This window comes from Artibeus jamaicensis, unplaced genomic scaffold (assembly GCF_021234435.1).
Source record: "Artibeus jamaicensis isolate MK-2021 breed Jamaican fruit bat unplaced genomic scaffold, CSHL_Jam_final contig_1132, whole genome shotgun sequence".
In the NCBI taxonomy this organism is placed as follows: domain Eukaryota; kingdom Metazoa; phylum Chordata; class Mammalia; order Chiroptera; family Phyllostomidae; genus Artibeus; species Artibeus jamaicensis.
In genome coordinates, this window is record NW_026521221.1 from 9650359 (window position 1) to 9675759 (window position 25401).

At 39.2% G+C, this 25401-nt stretch overlaps 1 protein-coding gene across 1 annotated transcript; it reads left to right on the forward strand.

The window, feature by feature from the left end:
- The first annotated feature begins 15 nt into the window (after nt 1-15).
- PDIA3 (protein disulfide isomerase family A member 3) lies at nt 16-25367 on the forward strand. Its single transcript, XM_037154926.2, has 13 exons — nt 16-322; nt 7168-7246; nt 8672-8789; nt 13791-13898; nt 16504-16633; nt 19557-19673; nt 19916-20041; nt 20683-20865; nt 22377-22485; nt 23029-23157; nt 23948-24027; nt 24394-24451; nt 24683-25367. The coding sequence occupies exons 1-13, from the start codon at nt 156-158 to the stop codon at nt 24794-24796; spliced, it is 1518 nt and encodes a 505-aa protein (XP_037010821.1). The 5' UTR covers nt 16-155; the 3' UTR covers nt 24797-25367.
- The last annotated feature ends 34 nt before the right edge of the window (nt 25368-25401 follow it).

Here is a 25401-nt window from a genome sequence, read left to right on the forward strand (position 1 = left end):
CGGCCCCAGCCGGGTGAGGGGGTTGGGATCTCCGGCTTCAGGTCCGCCTCGGCTAGAAGCGAGAACGCAGGCAGAGGGTGCGTGGTCGCAGGCCTGACTCTCGCAGTCCCCACGGAGCCTCGACCCTGCTGGCCGCCCCACCTCACCTCGTCGCCATGCGCCTCCGCCGCACAGCACTGTTCCCCGGCGTGACGCTGCTTCTCGCCGCGGCCCGCCTAGTTGCTGCCTCGGACGTGCTGGAACTCACGGACGACAACTTCGAGAGTCGCATTTCCGACACGGGCTCTGCGGGCCTCATGCTCGTCGAGTTCTTCGCCCCTTGGTGAGGCCACAGCGCCGGGAGAGGGAGGGCCGAGCTGGGCCGGGGGCGAAGGCGCGGGACCAGTTGGGCCTATGCAGCGCAGGGCCCTACAACCGTTCCAGCCGCCCCGGCTGCAGCCGGCAAATTTCCCAGCCCCGGGGAGCCGAGGTACCTCGTCGAGGGCTGAAAAGTGAGTGCTAGTCTCCCGTGGGCGAGACCCGAGAAGGAAACCCGGAGACCCCTCTCACGCCGGGCCATATCCTTATCTCGGTGCTCTTGCAGCACTTCCTATTTGTAGAGGGTTTAACCATCCCCCTACCCGCCTTGGATGGGTAGCTTTCTGAGTGAGTCAGTATTAATGTTCTCCATTCTAGAGACTAGGCATTCCAAGGCCTTGTACTGGAAGCGAACGTTTTTCATAGTGCAGGGGTCCTGGGCCCCTAGGGTACTTCCTTTCTTCTTGACCCTGACCCCACAGCCATTGATTACTAGCCAAGGTCACTCAGTGGTTGCAGAATGGTCATAAGTGCTTTGGGGGACAAGCAATTATTTTGTCCATCGCAGGGTGCACACTTTCTCCATTAAGTTGATCCCTTACTTCCCAGCACCAGCAGAATCCTGTCAAAAAGAAAGAGTAGGTGAACAAGAGTAAAATGTTAGCTTTAATTAGGAATCTTCGAAAAACGCCAAAAATGTTCCAGTAAAATGAGAAAGTAACCAGTGTTGGAGAAATACTCCAGGGTAATTTCACTGAACAAGAGTGTAAATTCCTTGGGATAGAAGTAACTCAAAATAAAAAGTTGGGGATGGGATGGGAGCAAATAGGACTTCTGGCCCAGTAATAAATCTCTGAGTTTTATTTTTTTAACCCCAAGTCTTTACCACAGCAGATTGCAAACTGATTATCTTAACGCATGAGATAGCTCAGTATATCCGTGCTAATTAACAGTACTTAATTTTTCCACCCCTGCCACAATTACTCTTGATTAAAAACTGTCTGTATTCAAAAGTATCTGTAAAACAAAGTGTAGAACTTTCACCTGCTTCTAACTCTGGTCTTCACTGCAGGGGCTCCACGGACCTGTTGAGGGTTACACTAGAAGTCCTGTAGTGAAGACCACCTGAATTAGAAGCAGGTGCTGGAGGCAAGGAATTTTGTTTTTAGCTTGTGACAGATTTTGTATCCAGGACATTCCTGTGGCTAACTGGCAGTACTGATTACATATCATAGGTGGTCTTTATACATCTTTAGGCTCATATTACCGTTTAGAAACAACTCTTACCAATCATATAACCATGCTGTTAAGGAGGTGTCACTAATTAGAATGGCTGTTTCAAAACTGGGTGGTGCGTCAGTGACTGCAGGGGTCAGCATGAAGTGAGTTGCAGGAAAATTGTGAATAGTTAGGCTTAGTTTAAAGCAGATTCTTTTTTTTGACTGAAGGTGTTCTTTCCTACTTTAAAATTGTTGTATGTGCTTGCTTCCCTAAGAACTACACATCCCGTCATGCACTAAACTATTCCAAAAAGTGGGTGGATCTCTGCTTGTAATTGGTTTAGAAGGTAAGGTCATCCTCCACAATGCAGACCGGAAGGATCAGTTTTCTGAATGAGTAATGTGGAATCAAGAAAGTCTCCTGTTGATAATATCCTTATTTCTTCACATTAATTTATTTTTATTTGTTAATACTTAAGCTGATAGTGTTTTTTGACTGCTGAATTCCTTTGTACAAATCAAGAGTATGAGCTCACAACTTAGGAACAGATAAGAATCTTTAGTAAGAGTAAAATGAACCTATTTTGAGCAGGTTCTTTTTCAGCTTTGTCGTGGGGTACTTTTTTACTTTCACTTTAAAAGTGAAAGTGAAAGATTTCCTAGCAGTTGATTCTGTAGGCTAATACTTCCATTATGGAGTTAATTATCCATGTAATTTATAAGACTGGGAGTATACAAATTTCTCTGAGGAAATAAATAACACTATTTAAGTGTGGTAATTTCTGAAAGTTTTTTGATCAACGGTAAGTAATTTTTAAATCCTCAACATCTTACGTTGTAGATTTATACCCTACCCTCCAGGGCAATAGTATTAAATAATGATATTTGATATGCAGTGTTTCTAGAGTATAGGAAAAGACTGAGGATAGTAGAAAATGGAATATTTAATACTATTTATTTTTATACATGCTGATTCCTTTACTTGGAATTCCTGCCCCTGCACAACAGCTCCTTCCCCCAGCTCCCAAATTGATCTTTTCAACAAAATTTAGCTCAAAAGTTACTTCTTCTGCCTTGAACAACTAATTCAAGAGTTGCTCTCTCTTCTCTGCTGGGACTTAATAATACTATCTGGTCCCTGCCAGATTGGTGTTCCTTTAGGGAAACGACTATCAATTTTTCTGTCAACATGGGTCAGCCGTAAAGTGATGATTGCAGATTCTTGAGTGAATAGATGTTAGGACTCATTATTAACAGCTAAGTGCCATCCCTGAAGATGGATGTGATTTTTTGTGTTTTCATATTATCTAGGAGTCAGTGAAGGAAGGAGTGGTTAATCCTTTTTTTTTTTAATATTGATTTTTTTAGAGAGAAAGAGAAGGTGGGAAAGAGAAACATCGATTTATTGTCCTACTTATTTATGCACTCATTGGTTGATTCTTGTATGTGTCCTGACCAGGAATCCAGCCAGTAAGCTTGGCATATTGGGATGGCACTAACTGACCAAGCTACTTGGCCAGGGCAGTGGTGGTTAATCTCGATGTTTACTTTTAAACTCTACCTTAGCTTCATTTGTCAGAATCTGTCTAAATTGTCAGGTTTTTTTTCCCCTAAGATTTTTTTTTCTTTTAAATATATTTTAAATTTTTTTTAAGAAAGAGGGGAAGGAAAGGAGAAAGAGGGAGAGAAACATCGATGTGTGGAGAGATACATGATCGGATGCCTCTCACAGGCCCCCATCTGGGGTCCTGGCCCACAACCCAGACGTGTGCTCTGAGACTGGGAATCAACCAACCAACTGAGCCATACCTGTCAGGGCTGATTTTTGGGGGGAGTCGGGGAGAGATCAGTGTGAGAGAAAAGCATCAACTGGTTTCCATACACACCCTGATTGGGGACTGGGGAATCAACCCACACCCTTTTGGGACATGTGTCAGCTCCAACCAACTGTGCCACCAGGCCAGGGCTAACCCCCAAATCTTTGCCACAGCCAACAATTATTATCTTAACCCATGGATAGCTCAGTATATTCATACTAGTTAACAGTACTTAATTTTTCCACCCCTGCCACAATTACCCTTGATTAAAAACTATCTGTAGTCAAAAGTATCAGTAAAACAAAGTACAAGGCAGGACGAAAGTAGATTTATAGTTTTAAGTATGTGAAACACAGTTTATTCTTGTATTATATATTAATTATTATGTTTTCCATGTAAACAACTATAGGCCTGCTTTTGCCCCACCCTGTATGTAACTTTGCTTCTAACTCTGGTCTTCACTTCAGGGGTTCACCTGACTTGTTGAAGGTTATACCACAAGTTCTCTAGTGAAGACCATCTGAACCAGAAGGATGTGCTGGAGGCAACAAATTTTGTTTTCAGCCTTCCTGGCAATTACAGCATAGTCAACAGAAATCTCTCTTATGTTTCTTTGTTCTTTGCTCTTCTTGTTTGCTTAGTTTGTTTTTTAGATTCGATTGTTGATAGATATGTATATTTTGCCATTTTATTGTTTATATTTTTTATCTTAAAGAAGACCCTTGAATATTTCATATAATACTGGTTTGGTGATTATGAATCCTTTAGCTTTTTCTTCTTTAGGAAGCTCTATCTGTCCTTCGATTCTAAATGATCTTTTGCTGGATGCAGGTAGCAGGTTTGGCTCTAGGTCCCTACTTTTCTTGACTTTGAACATTTCTTGGCAATCCCCTCTAGCCTACAAAGTTTGTTTTGAGAAATCAGCTGAAAGTCTTATGGAAATTCCCCTGTGGGTAACTAACTTTTCTCTTGCTGCTTTTAAGATTCTCTCTTTAGCTTTAACCTTTGGCATTTTAATTATGTGTCTTGGAGTGTGCTTCTTTGCATCCATGTTGTTTGGGACTCTGTGCTTCCTGGATGTGCATGTCTATATTTCCTTCACCAAATTAGGGAATTTCTTTCATTATTTTTTAAATTAGATTTTGAAAATCTATGTGAATTACAGAGATATGAAAATCCCTGTAAATTGTTCTTTATTTCAATTAAAGTATCCTTTGTTTCTGACTGGATCTTTTTTATGCTGTTGAGGTCCTCAGTAAGTTCCTTCAGCATCCTTATAACCAGTGGTTTTAACTCTGCATGCAATAGATTGCTTATCCCCATTGCATTTAGTTCTTTTTCTGGAGTTTTGATCTGTTCTTTCATTTGGGCCGTGTTTCTTTGTTTCCTCATTTTGGCAGCCTCCCTGTGTTTGTATCTATGTATTAGGTAGAGCTGCTTTGACTCCATGTCTTGGTAGTGTGGCCTAATGTAGTAGGGGCCCTGTAGGGTCCAGTGGCACAGTCTCCCCTATCACCCAAGCTGGGTACTCGAGGTGCACCCTTCCTGTGGGCTGAGAATACCCTTCTTGTAGTTGAGCCTTGATTGCTGTTGGCAGATCAGTGGGAGGGATTTGCCAGGCTAGTCAGCTGCAAGGATCAGTTGTGACCACTTACCACCAACCTCTGCCCTCCATGGAGAATAAGCTGTTCAGTGGCAGGGTGACGATGCTTCAGTGTGATCTGTAGCTGTCCACTGGGTACACTGGCCCTAGGGTTTCCCAACTGGTACAGGTCAAGGTCAGCTTCCACCTGTGTTTTCCCCAGGGCCACCCTGCCTCAGTTACAAAGCAATCTGAAGTAACTGCTGCCTGTGCTAGGCTTGGAGATTTCCAGGCAAAGCCAAGCTGTGAATCAAGGCTGCTAGTTCCTGGCCTGTGGCTCACTGAGGCCAGCTGCTCCTTCTTTGAGAGGATTTAGGAAGTTGTGAAGCACGAGCCATGACCAGCCATTCTTACAGAAAAGTAGCTTGGGTTGGCTTGTACGTTGGGTGGGCAGAGTCTCTGGGGATCTCCAGAGTGGGCCAAACTGTTAGCCCAGTTGATGGAGTGTCAGATATGGCACCAGCTTCCTGGCTCTGTAGGGAGAGGGTTTAGAAAAGGAACAATGGCCTCTTGAGTTTGATTATGTTCCCAAAGCCTGGATTTCTCAGATAAATAGGTTATTTTATTATATTAGATCAGTTGTAAATTTTGTATTTTTGCTATAGCTCAACTACACAGATTTCAATTTATTATGCATTATTAAAGGAATACAGAGGATATAATGAATAGTACCATAATTCAGACACATCTAAGATGCCATTGGTTGTGAGAGGAACCATTATTTTATGTCTCATAGAAAAAGAAATGCTACTATTGAAAAACTATTACATGATTTCAAGATACATCCCAATTTCAGATATGGTAAAATGTGCATCTGTGAAATATGGCAAAAGGAATACTATTTATTCACCTCTCAGTCTAAAAAATATAAAGCCAGTACAGTTGAAGGCCCCCTGTGTACCCCTTTCCCATCTTATGCAGTCTCCCATTCTGAATTTGTTACTTATCATTTGGTCCTTTCTACACTTAGTAATTATGTATATAACCTTAACCAATATCTAATGTAATATTACAGTCTTTTTTAATACCACTTTTCTTTCATTATACTTTGTAATGGTGATTTTTTAAATAGGACTAACTTCTAAAGACCTTGAAGAATATAAGCTCTTGTAGTTCTTTGTTTTAAATACATTTTAGGGGGAAATGTTTCCAAATTTCTTATTCATCACTTACATGTTGAGACTGTTGGCTATGAAATATATCAGCTCAAGTGTTTACAGTGTTTCCTTTTGTTTTCTGATTCTTTTTATTTTTGCTGTTTGTTGGGAGCTTACAAAACTACTCATCTTCTCAAAGTGATCCCTCTGCAACACACCCATTTGCTTTTGAAGAGATGGTACGCAGTGGCTGCTACCTGTACACTAAGGAGAAGTGTGTTACCCCCCTTTCCCATTGCACATACAGTGTACCTATGGGACAGTTAGTACTTTCCTACAGAGGAGCAGGTGTTTCTGGTGGCCCTCTGGGAACATTCTAATTGACATAATGTTTTATCATCATTTCTTATAGCCCCGTAAACTGTGTAGCTGTAAAAATCAGGACTACAGTCTTAAATAAGATGCTGTGCTAAAACTCATTTGAGAGGGAAAAAACCTCCAATGAGCTGCTAGAGTAGCTGTTTATAACAAATGAGTGCCTTCTGGGCCGCATTGTGTTACCCCCTCAAACTGGGTTTCTGGTCAGAGAGTCATACCGAAGGAATGGAGAAAAAGCTCTTGATGGTGATTCTTACTGAGTTAATATCATACTTGGGACCTTACAGGTTTCAATCACTGTATTTTTAAGGAGCAGAGTGTTGTTATCTCAAGGGGAAAATATTGCTATCTTGTCCTTCATTTTACCTTCAATAATTGGTCAGAAGAGCTTAAGCCCTTTACTTCTTTAATGTGGATTACACTTCTGACTGTGGCTTTCAGGACTCATTTGCACTTTTATTGAGAAAATAGATGCTGCTCTGGACTGAGCTGGTCCTGTAGAGTCAACCTCAGACTAGAGGTAATACTTTTACCTTATGAGAGCTCTGGTTTACCCTAATTACTGATGGCTGTTGTTCAGGTGATGCTTTTGTTTTTAGAAGCAGCTACTAGGTCAAAAGTAATGTTATAGTTTGAGATTTTTTTCTCAGAGAAATAAAGGTAACTGATTCCTAGTATAAAACTGAAAATTTGGCTTTTAAAAAATATCTGTGTAGGTGTGGACACTGCAAGAGGCTGGCGCCTGAATATGAAGCTGCAGCCACGAGGTTAAAAGGAATAGTCCCTTTAGCAAAGGTGAGTATAGATGGATTCTTCATGAAAGGAAATGGGGTATTTTAAGTAATAGTTTATAAAATTGATATTTACTCTTACAATGCTGAGGAGAGAACACTAGTTTCTGGGCACATACACAGCTCGCTGTTGTATCAATTATGGTTTCAAAAGATTCAAAGTAGAACTAAGGGAATAATTGGCAAAAGAAACAAGTAAAATAGGGTAAATAAGAATTAAAGGGAAAATATGGAAAGTAAAAGTACAGTAGTGAAGGTTAGAGGAAAATTATTGGTGAGTAAATGAGTTCCCTAAACTATCATGTGATAGTTACATGTAGGAAAATGACATGAGGGTGTTGATAAGTGTGCAAGTAGCTGATCAACCATAAGCTTAGATGTGCTTCTACAATCAAAGTAATACTTATAGTATTTTGCAATTATTCTGTATTAAACCCATAGTTGTTCCAATCGTAAAGCTCCCATCTCTGCCCGTCTCGAATAGTTCATACATATTCATTTGGACTCTTTGAAACTGCTTTTAATTGTAATATTCTATGGCAACTTGCCATAGAAAAAAAAGAGTTTGGTCTTGATTTAATTTCTGTCTCATGGCTATAGCCTGTAGACATTACTTTTCTGAACCTCAGTTTATGTTAAAGCATTGGGAGTGTACCAAATGACTAAACAGATGGAAATTATTTTCCCTCTTCCTCATTGGTCTCACCAGACGTCATGTTATAGTCCAGATTCATAACTAGATCAAGGAGTATGCTCAAGTATTGGTACCTTTGCTAGTAACTCTAGGTGATTTGCCAAATCAAATTATACCCCACTGCAGCTAAAGGGTATGTACACCTATACATATATCCCCCTATTGATAATCATTACCAAAATAAGCCACTGTTACTAACTTAAGTGATTTATCCCTCACATGCTTTGAGGCAGGAAAAAGGTGGAGATTGCTTTAGACAATAGAGGCTCCAAGGGCAGAATTCAAACTGTCATTTGTGTGCTTCGTATGAGGCCTAGGAACCCAATTTTAAAGATTTCCTTAGGGGGTTCTTTTTTTTTTTTTTTTTAAGATTTTATTTATTTATTTTTAGAGGGGAAGGGAAGGAGAAAAAGATCAGTGTACGGTTGCCTCTCGTGAGTCCCCTTCTGGGAACTGGCCTGCAACCGAGGCATGTGCCCTGACTGGGAATCGAGCCTCAATTGTGTGGTTCCCAGGCTCGCGCTCAATCTACTGAGCTACACCAACCAGGGCTCTGGGGGTTCTTTTTTAGCTAGCCCAGCACTAGTCTGCCTTTGAAATCTAATGTTCTGTGATGTGTATGTCAAGAATTGCTTGATGCCTGTATGACTTGACCAATCTTAGTATTTTGGGAATATAGGAAGAACCTGTAGCAGGCATTTGGATAACAAGTGGTGTATGCATTTTAATCTTTAGGTTGATTGTACTGCCAACACAAACACCTGTAATAAGTATGGAGTCAGTGGATATCCAACCTTGAAGATTTTTAGAGATGGTGAAGAAGCAGGTGCTTATGATGGGCCCAGGACTGCTGGTAAGGATCCTCAATTACATTCCCAAACTGAATTTGTTACGCACCCTATTCTTTGTAGTGGGAACATGACTTTTTCTATGCAACATATTTTCAATCTTTAAAATTCCTCATCTAAGAGGTCATTTTGGTAACTAACAAAAGACTTCTTAAATGAACAGATTATGTAAATAATATAGAAATTTGAGTTGAGAGTTACAAGATCAAGCAGGAATTTTTTCATTTGACAAGTATTGAGCACTCTGTGCGAGTGATCAGTGTTTATTGGTAAACAAAACACACAGGGCTCCTATGCTTGTAATGCTTACATTCTGGAAGATGGAGAAAAGAAGGCAACAAACATGTTTAAAAATACAAATAGGTAACCACCACTTCATATCCGTTAGGATGACTGCTGTTGCAAAGCAAACAGACACAGAGAGAAAATACCACATGCTCTAGTGGGGATGTAGAGAAACTGGAACCCGTTTAAATTACTGGTGTGAATGTAAAATGGTGCAGCTGATACAGAAAACGGTGTGGTGGTTACTGAAAAATTAAAAATAGAATTACTGTATATCTGCCAATTCTACCTGGGTATATGCCCCAAAGAGTTGAAAGTGGGGTCTCAAAGGGATGCTTATACACCCATGTTTATAGCTGCATTAGTCATGATAAACCTGACTGTCCATCAGTGAATGAATATATAAAATGTATATTAATAATTTTTATGTAGATGTGTTTATCATACCATAAACACATTTAAAAGGAAGTTAGGACTTGAATTACAACATGGTTGGACCTAGAACACATCATGCTAAATGAGATGAGTCATTCACAAAAAAGACAAATACTGTGAGTCTACCAATGTGAAGGTCCTACAGTAGTCACATTCTTGGAGACAGAATGTAGAATGGTGGTTGCAAGGGACTGTGAGGAGGACAGAGTGGGGAGTTATTTAATGGATGGAGTTTTAGTTTTGCAAGATGAAAACAGTTCTGGAGATTAGGTGTACAACAGTATGAATGTACTTAATGCCACAGAACTGTGCAATTAAAAATGGTTAAGGCCCTGGCTGGTGTGGCTCAGTTGATTGAGTGCCGGCCTGTGAACCAAAGGGTTGCTGGTTCGATTCCCAGTCAGGGCACATGCCTGGGTTGCAGGCCAGGTCCCCAGTGAGGGTGCTTGAGAGGCAGCTACACATTGATATTTCTCTCCCACTCTTTCTTCCTCCCTTCCCCTCTCTAAAAATAAATAAAACCTTTTTAAAAAATGGTTATGGTGGTAAATTTTATATTGTCTATTTTACCATAGTTAGAAAGCTTTTTTTTTAGATTTTATTTATTGATATTTAGAGGGAAGGGAAGGAGAAAGGGAGAGAAAGAGCAATATGTGGTTGACTCTCACTTGGCCCCCACAGGGGACCTGGCCTGCAACCAAGGCATGTGCCCTGACCGAGAATCGAACCAGTGGCCCTTTGGTTCACAGGCCAGCACTCAATCCACTGAGCTACACCAGCCAGGGCTGCAGTTAAAAAAAATTTAAGGTAAAAATGTATGGATAAGGTAAATTCAGTTAGTGATAAGAGCACTAAAGGAGAAAAAGAAGCCCTGGCCGAGTGGCTCAGTTGGTTGGAGTGTTGTCCTATGGCACCAAAAGGTTGCAAGTTCCATCTCTGATTGGGGTGCATGCAAAAGGCAGCCGGTCAGTGTTTCTCTCTCCCCCTTACTCTCTAAAATCAATAAAAACATCCTCAGGTGAGGATTTAAAAGAAGAAAGAATAATAAAATCAGATGATGTGGTCTAGAGTACCACAAGTTAGGGTGATCAGGGAAGGGACGTTTGAGCTGAGAATGGAATGATAGGAAGGAGCCAGCAATGAGAAGATGTGGACCAGAGCCCTCTAGGCAAAAGGAAAGCAAAAAGACTTATGGTGTAACTGAGCTTAGTGTATTCAAGGTACAGAGAGACCATGTGTCTGGAATACAATTAGCAAGGCTGACTGACAAGTGAAATTTGTAATGTAAATAGGGACTGGATCCTATAAGGCCCGTAACTGATGAGAAAAAAATATTTCTATATGAATAAAGATAGTTTTATCTTGAGTCTGTCAAATATTCAGGCATGTTTTACCTTTTTTGGTAGTAAGCTAATAGGAAAGGGGTTCAGTTAGGTGACATGACTTTTTTTTTTCAGTATGATGGTTATTCATATACAAAGCTATACATAGCATGACCTATTCATAATTCTGATATAATCTGAAAACTGTTTCACTTTAGGACTTTTGTCCTGGCTGTATCCACAGCCTGAAATGAACTTCCCCTATGGTTGTATGGCTTGCTCCTTTTTGTTATTTAGATCATGGCTTAAATTTTACCCTCTGCCTCCCTGGGTTTTCCCAGGACATCAGACCTAAGGTCATTTTTTTAAAAAATCACATCCTTTCTGCACAGCACATGTTTTTAAAAATTATTTCTTTATTTGGAAATTTATTTTATTCTCTATTATGGGATCTGTTTGGAGATTAACTTTGTGTTGCAAGCTCCAAGAGAGCGGAGACATGTTTGGTTTATTTGCTGCTCCATTCCCAGCTTCTAGCCTGGCATGTATAGCAGTTACTCAGGAACTCTTTGTCAAATGCATGAATAAGTATTTTGGGCCCAACTGAGATCATTTAGATGACACTTGGAATTTTTTTTTCTTTTCTGAATTTAAAGTCATTAATGAAGAACTCATGTTACCTGTCAGATTTTATTGTGATAGTTTTGTGTAGAGTTAGCAATTAGAGTTTTTTTATTTTATTTAGTTATTTTTCAAGTACAGTTTGTTTGTTTTAGTTATTTTTCAAGTACAGTTTTGTGGCAATTAGAGTTTAATGTAGTTTTTCTAAAGTTGGACAGATCTTGAGTAAAAGATGAATCCAACTAGAATGTTGCTAGGCAAATATTCTCACTTGAGCTTCAACTTAGTTTTTTTTTTCTTTCTTTTAATTAAGATTCGTAAAATTTATTTTTAGAGAGAGGGGAAGGGAGAAAGAGAGGGCGAGAAATATCAGTGTGTGATTGTGTCTCGTGCGCCCCTTACTGGGGACCTGACCCACAACCCAGGCATATGCCCTGAACAGGAATAAATTGGTGATTTTTCAGTCTCCAGGATGGGGCCCAACCTACTGAGCTATACCATTCAGGGGAGATTTTTTTTTAACTCAACTATGTCTGACATCTGACTGGGAGGTGAGATGTTTGGCTACCTAGGATGGATTTATTTTGTTCGTTTATTCCTTTATGAAGTGTGTTATTTGCCATCCTGCATAAACTGGTTACTCAGTAGTACTCCCACTATACCTTCCAGAGTTTAAATACTCGGAAAAAAGTAACACTTTTCATCATAACACTAAGTTAAAGTTCTTTATAATAATTTATATTGTGATATAGTAATAACAGTCCCCACAAAGACTAAACAGTTCATATCTAATTTCAACTAATGTATTGATAAAACTCCTCCCCTGCAAGGAATTGAGGAAAATATTAAAGAGGGAAAAAATTCATGAATGAAGGGAGAAGAAAGAAAAAAACTACCTTACAAAAAATACAAAATAGGTTCAATTATGTTGAAAGAGTTAAACAGTATTCCATCTTAGTTAGCAAATCATTAAGAGTACTCAAAGAGAAAACGGGTGGACCAGGTAGACTGTTACAGAGAATTGCACAGCCTCTGTCTGGCCTCTGAGTGCTTTGAATCTGTGAATGGTTTCAATGTGCCCCAGGAGAACGTAGAATAATGGTCTGTCAGCCTAGGCTTAAGGGATAAAAAGATTTTTTTTGTGTGGGGTTATTTTTCTTCTAAACTATTTTACTTACCTAGCCCATTTCACCTCAGTAGGAAAGTGTGATTTGGGTGGATCCTATATGCAGAATAATTTGACCTCTATGTAGTTAAACTATACAAGCTGGCTTGTCATTGCATTTTCTGCTTTTAAAATTTAGTAAGGCTACAAGTAACTCGTTGTCCTACTTGAGAATTGGGGAGTTGTTATTTGCACAATGGATGTTTCTTGAACTTATGCACTAGGTATTATTCTTAGACCTGGGTATGTATCAGCAAAACAAACAAAAATCCCTACCCATTTGGAATTTACTTTGTAATGGGGGGAGAGAGATAAAAAATAATAAGGATAGAATATATCAATTAGATGAATGAAAAATGTTATAGAGAAAGATAAACAGGGAAAGAAAGAAGCTTTGGAAATTGAATAGGTTTTGGTTTACAATAGGATGGTCAGGGAAGGCTTCATTAAGATGACATTTGAGTAAAGACGTGAAAGGTGTGGAAGGAAGCCACATGGATATGGGGGGCAAGAGTGTGCTAGGCAGAGAGAATAACATGCACACAGTCATTATTTGACTTATACTCTTATAAACACTTTACAACATTGCTGGTAGCATTATAAATAGTACAGTTTCTTTGGGGGGCAGTTTAACAATTATAAATGTAGGTGCTCTTTGACCCAGTGAATCCACTTCTAGGAATTTCTGCTACAGATAGATATACTCAGTCATGTGCAAAATAACATCAGTACAAAAATGTTTATTTTAGAATAATTTATAGCAGCAAGAAAGTTGAAACAAATGTCCATCCATTGTTGCTGGTTAAATAAATTTTGGTACATCCATACAATGAAACACTGCATCTATAAAAAAAGATTGAGGTAGCTCTGTGTACCTTGACATAAATTATCTCTATGGTAAATGACAAAACAAAATACAGAAAGCATGTGTGCATGCTGCCACCTGAGAGGAAAAGAATAAATATGCAATTGTTTGTTTATGCCTAATATATCAGGAAGGGTATATAGAAAACTGAAACTTAACCCTATGGGGAAGAAACCTGGTAACTAGGGCCAAAGGTGGGAAGAAAACTTCATTGTATACCCTTGCGAACCTTATGAATTTTGAATCATATAAATGGTTGGTTACCTTCTCAACAGTTACAAATTTGTTTCATAATATTTAATTTTGTCTTAAGATGGAATTGTCAGTCACCTGAAAAAGCAAGCAGGACCAGCTTCAGTTCCTCTTAAGACGGAGGAAGAATTTGAGAAGTTCATGGGTGAAAAAGATGCTTCTGTGGTGGGTAAGTAGCAAATAGTTGATTATGCCATAAAATCAACTTGGCTTAAAAAAATCCTCTATGTCTGAGTAAACAAAGTTAAAACAGCTTTGGTAACATTTGGGGCAGTTAAAATTACAACTCACAGAATTAGCTGAACATTACTATAAAATGGGGAGAAATTGGTGTTTTTTGAATATCTTTGTTCCTACAGATATAAACATTTAATTTCAATCAAAAGGCTAAAGTAGGGATAGCTTCAGCTTTTTGTATCATGTCCTAAACTCTGAACTTTAACTCAAGTAATAGGGTAGTTAAGATTAAAGATGGGGTTTTAAGATGGAGGATACAAATAAATAAGAAGCCTCTGTCTGTTATTTTCATAGTCATAGGGCAATTTGAAATTTAAGATCAAATTGCTAGGATTTGTATATATTTTTAAATAACTTGAGCCAATGAAACATTTTCTGCATGTTGGATGTTCTTTGTTTTGTTTTAAATGTATAATACATTTGACTGGAGAAATAAAACTGACTATAGCCATAGAAATAAAACTGACTTCTAGCCGTAGAGGATGGTTTATAATTGAAATTTGACTGGAAGCGACTTATCACTTGGATTTTACTGATTTCAGTGTACATTTTACCAGGAATTAACCACAAGCAGACATTTTTTTTAAGTATATTTTATTGATTATGCTATTACAGTTTTCCCTGTCTTTTTTCCCCTTTGCTCCCTTCTGCCCAGTACCACCCTTCCCTCTAGCAGACTCCCTTTTATTTCATGTCCATGGGTCTTGCATATAAGTTCTTTGGCTTTTCCATTCTTAACTCCCCCCTATATATTTTGTACCTACCAATTTATGCTGCTTAAAAGAAGTTTTCAATTTCTTGCTCCTTCTCTTCTCCTTCTGGCATCCCTATGATTCAGACATTGGCATGTTTGGAGATATCTTATTCTCTCATTTTTTTGTTCTTTTTTTTTTTTTTTTTTTTTTTTTAATTCTTGTATCTTCATTGTGTACTGGTTGGCTTTTTATTTCTTACGTTCCAAATGGTTGATTTGAATCCTGACTTCCTTCCCTTCACTGCTGGTTCCCTGTGGATTTGTCTTTATTTCACTTGGGGTAGCTTTCACTTCTTTATGCTTCGCCATACTCACTGAGTTCTCTGAGTATCCTTAATCACCAGTGTTTGAACTTTGTGTGTGATAGGTAGGCTGTCTCCATTTTGCTTAGTTCTTTTTCTGAAGGTTTGATCTTTTCTTTCATTTGGGCCATATTTCTTTGTCTTCTCAATTTGGCAGCCTCTCTGTGTTTGTTTCTGTGTATTAGGTAAAGTTGCTCTGACTTCCCATGTTGGTGCACCTGTTATGTTGTAATGGGCGAAGCCTTAGGCATCCACCAGGGCAGGGCAACCCGCTTCATTCCTTTGTGGTGCTGTATGTCGGGGAGAGCTCGGAGAGGGAACACTACTATTTGCTGTGCATTCACCCTGTTTCCTGTCACTTCACCCACTTCCTGTGTGCAACTAGCACCCCTCTTGCTGTTGCCCTGGTGGTGGTTCCCAGAGTTGCGTGGGTTTGTGTACTTCTAGGACCCTGGGGGCCCTTTAAACAGATTCTCCTGAGAGACCAGCAGTTTCTTTCACCACCTCAATCCCCACTGCAACTTTGGGCTGCGTGGTCCAACCTGGGGCTGGGATCACTTGCTTCCCAGGGGTCGCTCCTGATATTTATTTACCACACAAGAATGTGGGACTGCCCATTCTGTTGGCCTCTACCTGGCCACCCCCCATACCACGTCCTCTCTGGCCAGCTCCTCTGCTGCACCCCCGCTACCTGTCTGGATAAATATTCTTTAAATCCTTAGTTTTCAGACCTCCATATAGTTTGATTTTTCTGGCATTTCTGGTTGTTTTTTGTTTTGAGGTTAGTTGTGATCCTTACGGTTGTGTGAGGAGGCTAAGTGTGTCTACCTACCTCTCCATCTTGGCTGGAAGTGATCTGCAAGCAGAAATTTATTACACACTTGCTTCATTGACTTTTCCAAACTTGAAGGTCTAAAGACAAGGCAAAAGATACGGTTAAGTAATTTACTTTCGTTTTGACATATTGCCTTATTTAATCTTAAAACTCTTAAGAAGTAAAGCACTTTGGACATACTTAATTCCGTTGTGAAAAACTAGAGTTAAGACTTGAACCCTAGGCCCTAGCCAGGTAGGTCAGTTGCTTAGATCAGTCATTATCCTGTTATACCTAGGTTGCAGGTTCAATCCCTGGTCAGGGCACATGCAAGAAACACCAATAACTACATAAAGAAGTGGAATAACAAATCAGTGTTTCTCTGTCTCCCATAATCAAAAATAAATTTTTTTTGAAATGACTTGAATCCTGACAAATCCTCTCCCTTGGCTCCTTCAGAAATAATTTGCTGAAGGGTAGAGGAAGAAGTCTCACCCTAAATAGTATGTCAGGTTTCCTAGATAGTCACAACAGACCCAGTCCTCCTGCCTACTTTGTTTTGCTTGTTCACTATACAATAAAGACTTTAAAAAACAATAATTTAAAAGTTTTGAAGTATGTCTCAGCACTTACTGTTTCTTCCATGTGTTTGACATTTTCCATATAGGTTTTTTCAAGGATTTATTCAGTGAAGCTCACTCTGAGTTTCTAAAAGCAGCCAGCAACTTGAGGGATAACTACCGATTTGCACACACCAATGTTGAGTCTTTGGTGAACAAGTATGATGATAATGGAGAGTAAGTAACTGAGATGAATGCCCTTGTAAATCTCTGGACCAACACTGTTATGTGAACTGGTGACTTTTAATGGCAGATATTTTTTCAAAAGGTTTATTGAGCATTTGCTAGGCATTAAGCTAAATGCTGGGCACTTTTGCGACCTTTGAGGAGTGTCTAGTAGGGAGAGATGGTAGATATGTAGAAAAACGTAAGTGGGCATTATAGGTGCTGTGGTAGACATATATGCTGGGGGTGGTAGAAGTACAAAGGATTTTTTGCTTTTGGGATGCTGAGTAGTATCAGAAAAATTGCATAGAGGTGACTCTTGAAGTGTGCCTTGAAAGATGAGGTTTTTCAGGCAGCTTAGGCAGTTGGGACAAAAGTTATTCCAGATGGAGCAGCAAGTGTTAAGGCCATGAGCTATGAAACAACCTCGGCATGTTGGGACCTGTAGTACTGCTGGTAACTGAAGTCATAGTGAGAAAGGCAAGATTGGAGAGGTAAGTAGAGACCAAAGTACAGAATATGTTAAGTGCCATTCAGAAGAGTTCCGATTATTGGTTTTAGACCTTTGAGAGTCATTGAAAGTCTTCGAGTGGGGAAGTAATGTGATTAATTTTGTGTTTTAGAAGAAAATTCACTGGCACCCATAAGGTGGTGGTTTGAAAAGGGAGACGGGGCAAGGCAGTTAAGAGAGTCTAAACCAAGGATGACCTGGGGATCTAAATGAAGATAGTGTTAGGGGCAATTGAGGAAGGAGTGAGTATTAAAAAAATGTGAGCAATAGGATTCAGTCCCCAGTCTGTGTGAAGAAGGGAAAAGCTAGAGTGAGTCCAGGTTTCCAAAGACTTGAATGCTGGGCCCGTGACAGTCATCTGAAGCTGGGAAGAAGACGAAACAAATTTGGATGAAATGATGATGGGTTCTGTTTTGTCACAGCATTTGAGAAGTTTGTGTGACACTCAGGTGGTGAAGACCCAGTGGACAGACAGTTGGATAGATGAGACTCTGGAAGTTCTGAACTAGAGATGGAGATTTGTAGGCCAGCCACCTAAAGGAATGATTATGGAAACCACTGGACTAGATGAGATCACTAAGGCTGAGCACATAAAGTGTGCCAAGGGCTAGTGTTATTTATTCATCTTTAACAAACTACACCGTGTTTTTACTATGTATCATTTACTATTAACTCATTTAATCCTCTTGAAAACCCAGTGAGGCAGACTGTTCTTTTCTCCATTTTACAGAAGAGAAAGCCCTCAGAGAGGCTAAGTAATTTTTCTAGCTTCACATAGTAAGTGGCAGAACTAGGATTTAAACCTAGAAAGTCTGGCTACGGTGTTGGTAGCCTTGATCATAAAGCTCTACCTTTTAGATTGAGAGACTCCAGGTCCATAATGGATTTAGAGCCACTTGTAGCTCATTTAAGGACATGACATGTCAGTCTTTTAACCTTAGATTTGTTCACTGCGGCTGCCTCCCATGCTTGCCATTTAAAGTGGTCTACCTGCACTCGATTAGAAGTTTTACTGAGAAGCCTTCACATAAAGCTTATGTGAAGGGTGTCTTAAGGTCTTCATGTGTAGTACACACTGAGGCTGTATCATCATTAAAGATAACTGCCTGGTTTCTATTTTCTTGAGAAAAACTGCTCTGAAAATGGTAACTATACTTTAAAAAAAATACTCTTCACATTCTGCTTGCTCTGCATGTTTGTATTAGGTTCCCTTTTGCTATATAGTTTCCCTGCGTTCTGTGAATGAAAATGCCTATATTTTAATGGACATAAAGATAATTAATATTGATAAGAGTAGGAGAGGGGTATTAGGACTTAAGTGATAAAATTGTGTGTGAGTGTGTGTACAGTAGTAGAGGGAGGAGGATTGAATGAAGGAGAAGCTAGAAGACAGTGGTAGTTAGAATAGTGGCATTCTTTATGAAAGTTGGTATTAGATACAAATATGTGACCCAAAACCAAATTGGGGCTCAGTTTTAGTTGAACAAAAGGACTAGAAATTAAGGAATTTGCTTTAAGTATTCCAGTGGTATGAGGAAAGCTTGGCTTGGGTGGAGTGGCATAGTAATGCCAGCAAGAAAAAAAAATTGGTAATTTTGATTTATCGGTATAGAGAAATTTAGAACAAAGGAATTTTTTATGAACTCAAGATAAACATTATAGTTGTACACCCACCTATAGAATGTTACTTCTGTAAAAGAAATCTTAAACATTTTCTCCAAAGTAATTTTCTTTTTGTGTGGCAGAAAATGGCAGGGTAAGGTATTGTACCTTCGAATAAGAGCAAACTCTCATTTATTTTATTATACATATTGGGGCTTTGGGGGAAGGTGGTTCTCTTTGTTATTGTTTTTAAAGGGTTTAAAAGTTAATCATAAGGCCCTGGCTGGTATAGCTCAGTAGATTGAGCACAGGCCTGCGAACCAGAAAATCGCGGTTCGATTCCCAGTCAGGGCACGTGCCTGGGTTGCAGACCAGTTCCCTACAGGCCAGTTTCTAGCAGGGGATGCACGAAAGGCAACCATACATTGATGTTTCTCTCCCTCTCTTCTTCCCCTCCCCTCTAAAGATAAATAAATAAAATATTTAAAAAAATAATTTAAAAAATTTAAAAAAAAGTTAATCATATACTTTAACCCCCTTTTGTACTCCTGAGAGAGCTGATTCCAGAAGAATTAAATTAATACCTGGTGCCAGGAGATTAATGGGGTTAGCACTCTTGTGTTGATAAGAAGGCCATGTTGCCAGGTCTGTGGTCCCAGAAAGAGAGTCCATGTGTTTGAATTAAGTGGTGGTAGTGAAAGTGGCACCAAGAGTAGATAGTCTGGGCTGTTAAAAAAAAAAAAAAAATATGGGAGACATAAAATCTGCTGCAGTCTACCTACTAAGGCCTTTTTTTTTTTTAATTTAAAAAAATTTTTAAAGGGGTATCACCTTGTTTCGTCCTTCACATCTGATGAACAAGTTTGAGGACAGAACTGTGGCATATACAGAAGAGAAAATGACCAGTGGCAAGATTAAAAAGTTTATCCAGGAAAACATGTGAGTACCTTTTTATACCTTGTTTGGGATTTCTTGGCTTCATTATATTTTGTTTATAATAGTTGGAGTTTATATTAATGCAAGTGTGGGCCCTAGAACTGCATTCTATAAGGTATATAGCTCAATACTTGACCTAGATGTTGAAAATTTCTTTCCTTTTTAAGTGCTATCACTTACTTTATGATAATTCCATAATATAGCCATAAACCTACCAATTTTTATAATGTATTATTTCATTTCAGTTTTGGTATCTGCCCTCACATGACAGAAGATAATAAGGACTTGATACAGGGCAAGGACTTACTTGTGGCTTACTATGATGTGGACTATGAAAAGAATGCTAAAGGTTCCAACTACTGGAGAAACAGGTAATAGTCATTTTTCCCCTTTGTTAAAAAGTTTCCCAGTGTGTAAACAGTTCTTCTAGATACCCTGTTACCATGTGTGATAGGAGAGCAGATAAGATGGAACAAGTTTGTTCCCAAAAGCATGAAAATCCATAAGGACAAATAACATAACAAAAACTATTTCTAAAATCTATTCAGCATATCTTCCATAGATATTCCTTTGCTGTGTGATACAGCTGATTACTTACTACAGAGTCAAAGATGCAAACGTGATCTAAACCATACTCTAAAACATTGTGCCTACTTGCCCATTGAGACTCTGGAGGCATTTTAGCCTTATAAACTTTCTTTTCAGATTAGTCATTATGTCTGCAATATTTTATATATGTATATCAGATTATATCTATATTCAGTGGGAATGGTCTATTTGATTGGGCACCGCCAGTGTGGCAGTGAAGTTCAGTAGGACATTGAAGTATACCATCATCTTGTGTCGGTGCTCAAGAACACAAGTTCAGACTGATTCTGGAGGCCTGCATACTGTAAAACTAGTCTTTGCTTTCTAGACTAATTAGTTAACCCTAACTAGTTCTTGATGTTGGTTTCAGAAGTGCTTTACCACCCTGATATATCTTGGCATAAATTTTTCTTGTTTCCCACAGGGTGATGATGGTAGCAAAAAAATTCCTGGATGCTGGACACAAACTCAACTTTGCTGTAGCTAGCCGCAAAACCTTTAGCCATGAACTTTCTGATTTTGGTTTGGAAAGCACTGCTGGAGAGATTCCTGTTGTTGCTATCAGAACTGCAAAAGGAGAGAAATTTGTCATGCAGGAGGAGTTCTCGTGAGTTACAAGTTAGCGTGGGTTTGGGATTTGATTCTGCAAGGAAACTATTATAAGCTTTTTATACTACTGAGAATTTATAAAGAATGTTCAAATGTGAAGACAGATCCTCTAGTCAGGACCTATAACTATCACTTTTCTCAGTTAATTATTGGTACTTACTTTAAGGATCATCATCAATAATAAATTCTTTTTTAAAAAATTTTATTTAGTTATTTTTCAAGTACAGTTTTTTGTCTATTTCTCCCATCCCAGCCCCTCCTGCCCCGTCTCCCCACCTCCCTCCCATTCCCCCCCCCCCACCCAGTCCTCATCCCTGTGTCTTTCATACTTGTTCATCAAAATCCCTCCCTATTTTCCCCCTTAAATTCCCTTCCCTCTTCCCTCTGGTCGCTGCCCACTTGTTCTCTATTTCAGTGTCTTTGTTTTTATTGTTTGCTTGTTTGTTTTGTTGTTTAGCTTCCTGTTAAAGGTGAGATCATATGATATTTGTCTTTCAATGCCTGGCCTATTTCACTCAGCATAATGCTTTCCAGTTCCATCCATGTTGTTGCAAAGGGTAGTAGCTCCTTCTTTCTCTCTGCTGCATAGAATTCCATTGTGTATATGTACCACAATTTTTTGATCCATTCATTTACTGACAGGCACCTAGGTTGCTTCCAACTCTTGGCTATTGTAAATTGTGCTGCTATGAACATTGTGGTGCATCGGTTCTTTGAAATTGATGTTTTAGGATTCTTGGGGTATAATCCTAGCAGTGGAATTGCTGGGTCAAAAGGCAGGTCGATTTTTATTTTTCTGAGAAAATTCCATACTGTTTTCCATAATGGTTGTACCAGTCTGCAATCCCACCAACAGTGAACTACAATAATAAATTCTGAAAAATACCAAAAGGATAGAAGCTTGAAACTCTTACATGATTATTTCTACCCTACCATTAGAAATAGTGCCATAGAGGACACTGAACAGGTCTTTGAGATTAATGTAATTTTAGACCAAGCTAATCCCCTCCCAGCCCTACAGAATGTTTTTTCTTCTTGGAATACCACATTGGCCTAAAGTAAACTCAGGCAAATGGAGAGATCTTATCCCCAGATAATTTTGACCTTCACCTTTGAGACTTTGGGAGATGAAGACAAGCAAAACATCTTCCTTGTGAGTAAAATCAGTAAAATGAGAGTCCATAAATAGGCACTGTACCTCTAGAGCAATAAAATAAGACTGGTTCTTAGGCGGAATTGAATTTTTAGAAGACCAGTGTTTTCTTCCTTCTCTGCCCTTTTTAATCCTCAAAAAATACACTAGAAATACAAAGAAGTGGTTGGTTTTTTGTTTGGTCAGCAATCCTGCATATTGAGAGATAAGAGTACCCTTCCCCCATTTTTAAGCTTCTGATTTCTTTCTAGTCTTGAAATTAAAGGTAAAATATGTAGAAAGTATTCTAAGAAATTGCTTTTAATCCTCTCAGTTGTGGGAGTAAATTAACAAACTTGATCCTTTCCAATTGACAGGCGTGATGGCAAGGCTCTTGAGAGATTCCTGCAGGATTACTTCGATGGCAACCTGAAGCGATACCTAAAGTCTGAGCCAATCCCAGAGAGCAACGATGGGCCCGTGAAGGTGAGGTGCTCACAGCCTCTCCAAACCTCTGCACTACTGCTTCTCATTTCTTCCAGAAATGCTGGGTCTAAGTGAAGACCTTGCTGGCTGTCGTGTTTTTGTTTGCTCTCTGTTCCCAACCCCAGACATAAAATAAGCATTGACAGAACTCATAGTGGTCAATGAGGGCAAGAGTATAAAACCTTCATAGAGTTTTCTGGTGGTATTTATATCAAAGCAAGGTTATTCTTTGGCACAGAACAAGCTAACCCCTAAGAATAATTTTAAGATTGTTGCTATAAAATTATTTTAAGGAAGGATTGGGTAGCACTTGTTTCCTGCAACTTCCTGGACATACTTTAACAGGAGACAGACATAGGAATCAGTTGGTTTCTGGGAAATCACAACATTTTTAATTGTCTATAAATGTGATTTGGGTTTCAGTGACATATTTGCAGTGGCAACACATCAGATTTGAGAGGGATTGGGTACAGAAACAAATACAACTTATGAATTTATTCTTCGGTTTATCTTACCAACTGGAGAATCTTTTGTGTTTTCCAGGTAGTAGTAGCAGAGAATTTCGATGAAATAGTGAATGATGTAAACAAAGATGTGCTGATTGAATTTTATGCTCCTTGGTGTGGCCACTGTAAGAATTTGGAACCTAAGTATAAAGAACTGGGAGAGAAGGTAAGTCTGAACTATATTCTGAAGATAAATTTTTGTTTTAAAGATTTTACTTATTTATCTTTAGAGGGGAAGGGAAGGAGGGAGAGAAACATCAATGTATGGTTGCCTTTCATGCATACCCTGCTGGGAACTGGCCTGCAGGGAACCGGCCTGCAACCCGGGTATGTGCCCTGACTGGGAATTGAACCGCGATTGTCTGGTTCGCAGGCCCGTGCTCAATCCACTGAGCTACACCAGCCAGGGCCTGAAGACAGAATTTTAGTTGGGATGTTTATACATGTATTTAGCATTGACTGATTAGTTAAACCTAATTAGTTCAGTACTTAAGTACTGGTAGATTTTTTCCAATCATCTACTCCTATTTACTCACTTGCTCCTGACTTTCCCCTGGTGTCTAGCCTGAACAGTGCCTCCAATACCTGCTTTAACTCCACACAGACTCAATCTAGGGGATAGTTAACAGTATCCAGGCTTCCGAATTTTGGTAATGGCTTATATGAAACCATTATGTTCTTTTATCTTAAAATACTTGGCTTAGCCTTTATAATGTCTTATTTAGTCTAGATAGTTTTGAAGGTGGCTGTATATAGAGCCTTAATATGGGACCAAGAGAGAAAAGGGAAACTTGTGAAAAACAAGATTCCATGTGCAAGTGTTAACTACTCACCCTGTCTGAGCAGCAAAACTTACCCAGGTGTTTAAAATATGATTGTTTTAAGTCCTGAATTGACTAAGTGTCCCTCAGTCACTGCAAACTTGAATTTTAAAGATCTAACCTTTTTATTAACAGCTTAGAAAAGACCCAAACATTGTCATAGCCAAGATGGATGCCACAGCCAATGATGTGCCTTCTCCATATGAAGTCAGAGGGTAAGTAGATTAAAAACTACTAAAAACATATAGGCAGTAGACAAAAAACCCATAAGCTGGTAAATCATTTTTTGTATTGGGTATAATTTGAGGAGCTCTCAAATTTGGGTCCAGTTGAACCCAGCACCACTGATGCCTTCCTGGCATAAACTTCTGCAGCATGAACCTACACAACTGCCACAGATTTTGAGAGCTCTCATATTCCTGAGTTTTGGTAGGATGTGATCCTAGCCACTGATGGAGATGTATCTAGTCAGATTAGAAATCATGGAGAAAAGTTATTTACAGAAACAGTTATTGGGGAAGTATATGTCAGTTACTCTGGAACTAGAAATTAGTCAACTGTTTTTGTTTTTCTTTCCCCAGTTTTCCTACCATCTACTTCTCTCCAGCCAATAAAAAGCTAGATCCAAAGAAATATGAAGTAAGTCATTGTCTCATCTCTCCACAAATAAACACATATTCAAACATACTTGTACATACCTAGTTCTTTAATTAAGTTTATTTAACTGGAAACTCTTTCAGCTCTCATTGTCTTCCTGTTGAGAGGGGGGGTTGTTACTGTACTTATACAAATTCAAGAGTCTTCCTATTGGGAGGGGGAACCCATGTTCTTTAAAAAATAAAATTTTCATAGTAATCTTTCTGCTTTCAGGGTGGCCGTGAATTAAGTGATTTTATTAGCTATCTACAGCGAGAGGCTACAAATCCCCCTATAATTCAAGAAGAAAAACCCAAGAAGAAGAAGAAGGCACAGGAGGATCTCTAAAGCAGCAGCCATACATACCACTTTGTAAAAGACTCTTCCACCAGAGCCGGGAAAACCATTGGGGAGGACTGGGACCCATGTGGGATTATTACCTCTCAGGGCCGAGAGGGTAGATGGATATAATCGGAATCCTGTTAAATTTTCTCTAAACTGTTTCTTAGCTGCACTGTTTATGGAAATACCAGGACCAGTTTATGTTTGTGGTTTGGGGGAAAAAATGTGTTGTGGGGTTGGGGGGAATTGTGTTGGGGGGTTATTTTCTAATTTTTTTTTTGTACATTTGGAACAGTGACAATAAATGAGCCCCCTTTAAACTTCTTTTTTTCCATGAGCTGGGAAGCCAGTGGTTCTCTAGACCAGTGCTGTCCAATAGAACTTTCTGTGATAATGGAAATGTTCTGTAACTTTCGTTGTCTAATACATGTAATTATTGAGCTTTGAAATGTGGCTAGGAACATTTTAAATTTTCACTAGTCACACCTAGGTCTACTGGCTACCATATTGGTCAGTACAACTGTAGACCAACTGTCTGGGTCCACAGTTACCACCTATAAATCCTTTCCAAATTTTGCCTCTCTGTCCTTAAATGTTTATTGCCCAGACCC

Bases quoted from the DNA above. Each gene is read 5' to 3' on its own strand.
- PDIA3 (XM_037154926.2), top strand. From the start codon at position 156: ATGCGCCTCCGCCGCACAGCACTGTTCCCCGGCGTGACGCTGCTTCTC. The intron at 20,042-20,682 runs GTAATAGTCATT...TGTTTCCCACAG, and splicing joins TCCAACTACTGGAGAAACAG to GGTGATGATGGTAGCAAAAA. The intron at 20,866-22,376 runs GTGAGTTACAAG...TCCAATTGACAG, and splicing joins GTCATGCAGGAGGAGTTCTC to GCGTGATGGCAAGGCTCTTG.